The 9,458-nt window shown below is 36.5% G+C and overlaps 1 protein-coding gene across 1 annotated transcript in view; it reads right to left on the reverse strand.

The window, feature by feature from the left end:
- The window catches only part of LOC107667776 (calcitonin gene-related peptide type 1 receptor-like), a 60,009-nt gene that overhangs the window by 6,526 nt on the left and 44,025 nt on the right, over positions 1–9,458 (reverse strand). The window contains exons 12-15 of the mRNA XM_016459500.1: positions 6,069–6,129; positions 5,904–5,970; positions 5,337–5,555; positions 5,208–5,249 (exon numbers count right to left, since the gene is read on the reverse strand). Of these exons, the coding sequence (XP_016314986.1) occupies positions 5,208–5,249; positions 5,337–5,555; positions 5,904–5,970; positions 6,069–6,129 (389 nt within the window). The remainder of the gene's footprint in view (positions 1–5,207; positions 5,250–5,336; positions 5,556–5,903; positions 5,971–6,068; positions 6,130–9,458) is intronic.

Below are 9,458 nucleotides of genomic sequence, written 5' to 3' on the forward strand. Positions count from 1 at the left end.
TCTTAAATTGTGTTCCGAAGACGAACAAAGCTTTTACGGGTTTGGAACGACATGGGGGTAAGTGATTAATGACAAAATCTTCATTTTGGGTTGGAGTATCCCTTTAATAAAAAAATCTGACTACACTGCACAATTAATCTCTTACACTGCATCTTTGTTGTTTATGATGAATTAGGTGCTTGCACGTACACCGCTTTTATTATTATTGCAGTTTAGATGTTCAAATAGCTGCAGTACTCCGACTTTGCCACAAGAAATGTGCGTACGTCTGCTCAGACCCTGACGTGACGGTAAGTACTTTTCCACGTCAAAGACCGTTTTTATAAATATGAAAGTTGCCGTGGATTTTAGCGTACGCACACCCTAAGATCAAATCTGTGCGTACGCACATTTTATAAATGTTTTAAATGCCCCAGGTCTCTAATCCACTGGCACTTGACTGGACAGCGCGTGTGCTACATCCTTTTTACAATCTATAGATTATAAAACACTGCATTCTGTCAGCAATGTAACGCAGCAGTAACGTATAGAGACCTCGGCTTGTAACTATACTCTAATTACTATTTTTTCAATTATAACGCGTTAAATTAATCCGTTACTAAAAAATTAATCAAATTACAGTAACACGCTACTAAGTAATGCGTTACTGCTCAACACTGCTCATAACCAGTGTTGGGGAGTAACTAGTTACATGTAACGGCGTTACGTAATTTAATTACAAAATAAATGTAACTGTAATCAGTTACAGTTACTAAGAAAAAATGTGTAATTAAATTACAGTTACTTATGAAAATGTTAACGATTACAAAGGGGATTACATTTGAATATTTACACACATCTACATACAGATTTAATAGATTTTTTCCCCAAATTACACTGACTACTCTGAGACATGCGGAAAACACAGACTGGTTCCTAGAATCCAGTCATAAAAACGGAATTCCTACAGGCTAACGCGGACGGAATATGCCACATTTAGTGACATAGGTCAGTACACTTGAATCAAAACGCGATATGGACTAGTGTCTGTAAATATTCAGCAGCAAAAAGACTTGAATCGGTTAGTCGTGACTGGCAATGCTTCGGCTCGTGCCTCAGCCAAACGGTTTGGATCAGAGTAATCATTGCGAGAGAGAGCTCATAACTTATTTAAAATCTTCAGAGTAAATTGCTCACTGCTCATAATAACATCGATCTATGCTATAATACATCATATAGAGATTGAGGTTGTATGATGATTGAGGTAAAAATTTATGCTCACCAAGGTAAGGCTGCATTTATTTGATCAAAAATACATTAAAACAGGAATATTGTTAAAGATTGTTACAATTTAAAATAATTATTTTCTATTTTAATATATTGTAAATTGTAATTTAGTCCTTCGATGGCATTTTAAGATGAATTTTTAGCAGTTATTACAGTCTTCAGTGTCATTTGATCTTTCAGAAATCCTTCTAATATGCTGATTTGATGCTCAAGAACCATTTATTATTATTATCAATGTCATGCATGTAATAATGTAATAATATATGAACCGTAGTAGATTTTTTACAGGATTCTTTGATGAATAGAAAGTTCAAAAGAGCATTTATTTGAAATAAAAATCTTTTGTAATATGTTTTCTTTACTGTCAATTTTGGTCAATTTATTGTGTCCCTGCTGAATAAAAGTTTTCTAACTGACCCCAAATTTTTCAACAGTAATATGATTCTGGCTGTCCTAGTGAATCTGCCAGTGGAATGAGTTTGAATGTGTAATGTAATTGGACACAGCTATAGTCATTTTTCCTTGCGCTGAGACGTCTCATCAGTCACAACATTCTTTGAGTCTTTGTAGTTGTATTATAACCTTCCTTGAGGGCGAACTTGATTTAAATACAGTCTGTGATCATATTCAATATACAACTATATTATATTTATAAATCGTTATAAAATCAGCTGCTACTGAATTTAACGTTTAACAATTTCTGGTAGCAGTTTAACATCTGTTTTTATTTGGTAACATCTGGTGTCCTAGAACTCAGGACACTGAGAAAAGTGTGATTTGTGCATCAGATACTTCAATGAAAAAAGTTACTTGCACTTAAATGTATTTTGACTTTTAATTGAGTAACAATTAAGTGTAAATTATGTTTTTTTTGTTTTAGCCGCTGTGGGCAGTATATTTAATGGATTTAGAGAATGTGGGAATTATATTACTCTATTATTATCATAACCGAATTTGATGTGCCAATTACCGCTCTGTGTATTTTTAACAGAGATCAAAGAGGGATATTGGATCAGGCACAAATCTAGAGGAGACGGGGGCACATTGGAAGGACATTAGACTAGAACGAACCATTCCGCTGAGGTAAACAAACACCACCACAAAGAAAATATTATTCTGTGTCAGTGCCCCTTTTATTGTCCTGAAACAGGATCTGTGTTTAGGACACATCCAAATAGTTTGTAGATGCGCTGATGCTGATGCAAGCTGGCTGCTCATGCATAGGCTAATAATTGACCCATTTTCCAGGCCCAGAAATAATTCAGCATGTTTAAAACATGACTTACACATAGGCGGATGAAAGGCGCTAATTCATTCCATTCAAGTTCGTGCCAGGAACCTCATGCTGAGTATTCTAATGAAACTGTCTCTTCATTGTTTTGATTTTGTCATGCATAAGTGCTCTAAGTCTGTTTTCCTCAAGTCTGGTAAATGTACTTTGACGTGCTTGTTGGTATTTGCTGCAACTTAATAGTCTTTTCATGCACTCCCTCGCTTCGAGAGAAACATTGAAAGCATCTTTCAAATAGATGTTTGGTGAATGTGAAAATACACGACGTAAGAAACGTCTCCATCTTTTGCGACTATGACCAACCCTTGAGAAAAGTATACAAGCGTCAGTATAATGCCAGAGATAAAGTCTTAATCAGCTCACTCAAAAAATGTTTAGGCCTAAATTTTTTATTTTTAAGATGTATGAATTTGAATTGCAAATAACATTTTCATCCATTTGGATTACAGTTTTAACACATATTAACATATATAACTAATACATTCAATGTGATGCATATTTGTAAGTGTACATAAATGAAACAGGTAAGATTTCTGCTCTCAAAAAAATCATGCATAATTAATTATTATCTGTTTGTTTTTATTTAAAAACTCATATTTTCAAAATGCATTTAAGTAGCTTAGAATCAGCATAAATTTATTCAAAATCAATTTAATTTATTCAGTTAAAATGTTTAAAATGTTCAAATATGGCTAGCTGTGGAACAAGCAATATTCAGTTAGTTAAAAGGATTAGTTAGTTAAAAGGATTCTCGTTTAAGGATTTGGAGATAGTTACTCACGCCTTCATCACTTCCAGACTTGATTATTGCAATGCACTTTATATGGGTCTCAATCATTCATCACTGAATCGCTTGCAGTTAGTCCAGAATGCAGCTGCGAGGTTGCTGACTGGTACTAAGAGGAGAGAAAGCATTTCTCCTGTCCTAGCATCTCTTCATTGGTTACCGGTGCAGCATAGGATCCATTTTAAGATTTTATTATTTGTGTATAAAGCATTAAATGATCTAGCCCCATCATACTTGTCCGAACTTCTCAGCTATCAGCAATCCTCTCGCTCTCTCAGATCCTCTGATAAACTTTTCTTGCATATACCTCGCTCTCGCTTGAAATTTAAGGGGGATCGGGCTTTTTCTGTAGCCGGTCCAAATGTGCTATATAAATAAACTGACCTTGACCTTGACCTTAAAATGTATGAGATTGAAAGAAATTTGATTTATTGATGATAAATATATAAACCTGGTTATTGTTTATTTAAAACACATTAGGTTTATAATTACTATTACAGAAATATTACCTGAATTTTACATGTTTTATATACAGTTTATATATATATATATTAGGGCTGTCAATCGATTAAAGTTTTTTATCTGATTAATCACATCCTTTTTCTGTGATTAATCGCGATTAATCGCACACTTGATGAAATTAAGCATAGACCATTTATCTTGTTTCAAATGTTTATTTTGTCATCATTTGCTATATCCAGCAAAGTAAACCAAAAGATTGAAGGGTGATTCTCAAAAATCTATATTTTATGCAAGATTTTTTCAAGATAAATTTAGATGTCTTTCCAAAAAAGGACACTTAGAAACTCCAAAAGATTATGAATGAGATATAAGGAGCCCATATATGCACATATGAAAGAAAAAAAAAATCTGAATTTTATAGTAGGCTATGTGTACAGTGCAACAGCAAAGAGCTTTTTTACATTTTAGAGAAGCATCGATTAGTCTGGCCTGTTTTCAGTTAATAAACGGAACACTGTAGTGTGCCTCAAATCCAATAAATCGCAAAAAAAAAAAAAAAAAAAAAAATTGTGCTTTAGTAATTTTGCGTTAATTGCATTAAATTATTTTAACGCCTTAAGGATTGTAAAATTAATCGCATGCGTTAACGATGACAGCCCTAATATATATATATATATATATATATTATTAGTAGTTTAAACACATAGACTGTAAGTCCCTACAGTTGTTATCAAATTGTCCTTAAAAGCAGTAAAAGTCACCAGTCATATCATGTGTGCTTCCTGACAGATCATAGAGGAAAGTGACATCAACCATGTCTGAATCAATTCTCCATTCCACATATTCAAACTGGCGAATCATGTTTAGTTGCAATACATGAAAACCAAACGTGAAAACCAATTCCATTTGGCATCACACCTTTGACAAGACACATCTTGTCGCACTATTTTTTAGTTTGAAGGTGAATAATCAGTCTTTTAAATGGGGTTTTATGATGTTGCATGGAAAATATTAATAATATTCTTCAAACACTTTAAACTGAATGACATAAGGGTAAGTAGCGTGTTTCTGCCACGGGATAAAATAAAAATTAATTAGTTTAAAAAAGTAATTGCAAGATATAAGCTCAGAATTGCAAGATATAAACACACAAATCTGAGAAAATTCTGATATAAAGTAAGAATTGTGAGATAAAAAGTCATGTTTATCTTTATCCCGTGGTTCATATTTGCGATTCAGAAAAAATAAAAATAAAAAAATCAGAATTGTGAGATAAAAAGTTGCAATTACCCTATTTTATTTTTCATTCCTTGACAGAAACAAACTTCCATAGTAAATAATGCCACAATTTGAGTGAAATATGCCTTTATGTATTATAAGGATATTGCTCAATCTGCTTACCTCTCCATTGAAAAAGCAGAATATGGTTGCCACTAGCAATCCCTTGCAAAATAGAAAATATAAAAGCGTTATCAATCATTTTGAGATGTCTTCGACAAGTAAAAAGAGTTAACATTCAGTCTGAGTTACCTGGTAATTCATTAATATGTGCATGATGTAATCGTATATCTCTCCTGCCAAGCGGTTCTCTGGCCGCCAAGGGAAGATGACAAACTGAATGCCCAATAAGGGCACCAGAATGAGGGTGGCCCTCACCGCCTTCATATACATGTTAGACTCAGCTCGATGCGTATCTCTCAGTTTGGTCACCAAGACCCGTACTATGTTCAGCAGAAAGAATAAATTGACCTACAACATTAAAAAAAAACATAAAAATGAACTGTGATGTTCTCCAAATAGTCCTTAACTAACATGCTCTATTTAGATTTAAATTTCACACAGCGTTGCCACAATTAAGCTTGATTAACTGTGAATGAACAAAGCCATTGACTCGAAAATCCAATTTTAACAGAAAAGCGCTTTAATGAGATGTTAAATGCAATATTTGTCATTTTGGCACTAAGAACATGACATTGCATTAAAAGTTTTCCTCAACATTAAGCATACTCAAGTTTTTTTCATGATTAAAATGGATTATTCCGAAAACTCAATGTAATAGATAAATATATTAAATAAATATAAAAGGCGCTGACTCACTAATAAAGCTGCCATGATGGGGCCGTGAACCACGTAGAGCAGATGTGTATCCACACTCATCCAGCAGCTAGTGGAAAATATAATAAATCCCATATTAGACCCACTGTCCACTAAACCTGGCCTGTCTTCTGTATTTACTGCTGAAAAGCAGTGAACATTACTCACTTGTCATCAAAATATTTCTTTCTCGCCACAGCATGGATGGATGCAGGCACCAAGGGGAATCCTGTTGAAAGGAGAATTGAGACATTAGTCAAACACAAAATATTATATCTCTAATGTAAAATGAATGATAATGCTGTAACTTTTATTAGATGGCGAGCCACGACCACACAAAATGCAAACTTGATTTATTGAAGTATTTAATCATAGCACGGTACAAGCTCAATATCTATAGGCTAAATAAAATTGTCTTGGATGCATGAGGAATTGGGCACTGGAGGGGATGATTATCAGTGAATAATGACTTACATTTTGGTCTGTTTCTCACCCGAAGTTATTGAATAACTTAAGATGACTTGGAAAATAATGCATAGATGATATTAACTACTTTTATAAAACATCTAGTTTTCCCCCCCTCATTCACTTCCCCTCATATGGATAAGAGTGGCTTGGACATTCTCAAAACATTTTTCTTTTCTTTTTTCTTCTTCTTTTTTCATGGGCAAATATAAGTCATATGGGGTAAAACAACAAGGGAGTGAGTAAATAATGGCATTTTAAATTTTTAGGTGAAATATTCCTTGGGAATATTGAGAATTCTTAATAACCTCCTAGCAGCGTGAAAAGCCACAGTGCATTTCAGCAGATTTTCATGCAGACGGTCAAGGGATTCTCTCCCTTTGGGAACGGATGACAGATCCGACACAAGGTTATCACACAATCTTTAATAATCCCCCACAATTCAGGTATTTTCTTGTCCATTTATCAGGCTAGTTCCTAACCCATGTCATTGCTAACATACAATATCCTTCAATATAAGGAAAGCCAAAGGCCCACACGGTGTCTCTCCAGCCTGCCTCAAAGCCTGTGCTGTTCAGCTGTCATCCATCTGCACAATGATCCTCAACAGATCACTGGAGCTGTGTGAAGTCCCCTCCTGCTTTAAATGCTCCAACATCATCCCTGTACCCAAGAAATCAAAAATCACGGGACTAAATGACTACAGACCTTTTGTTTTAATGTCTGTGGTCATGAAGTCATTTGAGAGACTGGTGTTGGCCTACTTGAAGGACATTACGGGACCCTTGCTGGACCCCCTGCAGTTTGCTCACCGAGCAAACAGGTCTGTGGATGATGCAGTCAACATGAGACTGCATTATATCCTCCAACATCTGGACAAACCAGGGACTTATGCAAGGATCCTGTTTGTGGACTTCAGCTCCGCTGTCAACACTGTAGCGTCTGCGTAGAATCATGCATGATCTTTGGGTTTTATGGCTTAAGAGACCCTTTTAGCTTTTGACATTTGCATATAAATTACAGTCCTGGTCACAGACTTTACACTTATATGGGTGCTAAATGGCCAGTGGTTCCCCCCCACTATCAAGGAGATGCTAAACAGTTTCACCACTCTCGTCTCCCCATTGAACTTCAAACACATTCCAAAGAGACGTAAATGACCCTCGGGGCCAGGCACCAATGGGCCTGGCTGACCAAGCAAACTAACACACACACACACACACACAAACACACACACGTAAAGACCTTTTACTCTATTATACTCTACAAATATATCTGGTATATTGCATGTGTTGTTTGTACGTTTCCCTATTAGATTAGCTGAGTTACCACTCGTTATTTGTATTAGTTAAAGCCCTAAACACTGATATTCAGGTGTATGGATGTATCTTTGGTTTAATCTATTCTAAATTTTACTCTTGAGTTTATTTTCCGGCAGTTTCTATCTTCAAGTAACTTCGAGTCGCTGTGGGCTTTTCCTTCTTCAGAAGAAACAGAAGTAAACTTCCAGCTCACTCCTAACGAACTCATCAAAGACCTCCGTTGTCTACCACATCAGAACTCTTGTTCAGCAATCGAAGCCAATGCAAGTAACCGTTTACAACTATTTAAATGCGTGTTTAAGTTTCAGCCCCTTTTAAGGTGATTTTTGATTCTTTGATGATTTTCAAAGGTTGTGGTTAAGTGATGTGAAATACTGCCATTCTTTTACTCTCCTCTCTCTTTTCTTTACTTTGCTTCATTCTGTATATATGTGTTTTGCTTACTTAGTTATATGTTAGATATAGTTTCATTTATTAAATCCCTTATATTCACGATCGATTGCCTCTGTTTGCTGCTCACAATTCGAAGTCAATTAATGTTTTGAACCCTTGCTACATATGTTAAATTACTGCTAGCACTGCATAAATAAGGAAAGCTATTCTTCCTTGGCCAGGAAAATAATCTTTCTTTGAATTGATAAATGATTATTTTGTCTGCTCGGTGGACGGACAGATCAAGTAATGGTAATATTGATTCTGCTACAGTTAATTCGAAGATCTAATCTAAATATTTATTATTAATCATAACCAGTTATAATTAGTCATAAATATTTCCCTTTTGAGCTGATTTACTACAACACCATCATCCCAGATACCCTTCTGATTAAACTGACCCAGCTCTCTGTGCCCACCTCCATCTGTCCGTGGATTAAGAGCTTCCTGACAGACAGGCAGCAGCTAGTGAGGCTGGGGAAACTCACATCCAACACCTGCACCATCAGCACTGGAGCTCCTCAGGGATATGTGCTCTCCCCACTGCTCTTCTCCCTCTACACAAATGACTGCACCTGTACTGACCCCTCTGTCAAACTCCTGAAGTTCACAGATGACACCACAGTCATCGGTCTCATCCAGGATGGCAACGAGTCTGCTTACAGACAAGAGGTTGAGCAGCTGGCTGTCTGGTGCAGTCACAAAAACCTGGAGCTGAACACGCTCAAAACTGTGGAGATGATTGTGAACTTTAAGAGAAACCCCCCTGCACTCCCCCCTGAACAGCACAGTGGCAGCAGTGGAGTCATTCAGATTCCTGGGCACCACCATCTCACAGGAACTGAAGTGGGACAATCGCATTGACAGGTCCAGCAGAGGTTGTACTTCCTTCTTCAACTGAAAAAGTTCAACCTTCCACAGGCGCAGATGACACAGTTTTACTCAGCTGTTATTGAGTCGGTTCTGTGCACTTTTATAACTGTCTTGTTTGGGTCAGCCAGCAAATCAGATATAAGAAGACTGCAACGGACTGTTAGGACAGCAGAAAGAATCATTGGTGTGCACCTGCCCAGTCTTCAGGACTTGTACAACTCCAGAGTGAAGAAACGGGTAGGTAACATCATCACAGACCACTCTCACCCCGGACACAACCTGTTTGCGCTTCTCCCCTCAGGCAGATGCTACAGTGTTTGACGTCGGAGCCTGTGCTGTTATCTCCACCTACTGGAAACTTTTTCAGGCTTCTGATTGGCCAACATGGCTTTACGGTTGAGATTATATCGCCACCTGTTGGTTTGGCATGCTCTTGACAGTGCTTCATAGCATGCGTTTGCATTTT

The sequence above is a fragment of the Sinocyclocheilus anshuiensis genome, unplaced genomic scaffold (assembly GCF_001515605.1).
Source record: "Sinocyclocheilus anshuiensis isolate Anshui unplaced genomic scaffold, SAMN03320099.WGS_v1.1 scaffold2109, whole genome shotgun sequence".
Lineage (NCBI taxonomy): Eukaryota > Metazoa > Chordata > Actinopteri > Cypriniformes > Cyprinidae > Sinocyclocheilus > Sinocyclocheilus anshuiensis.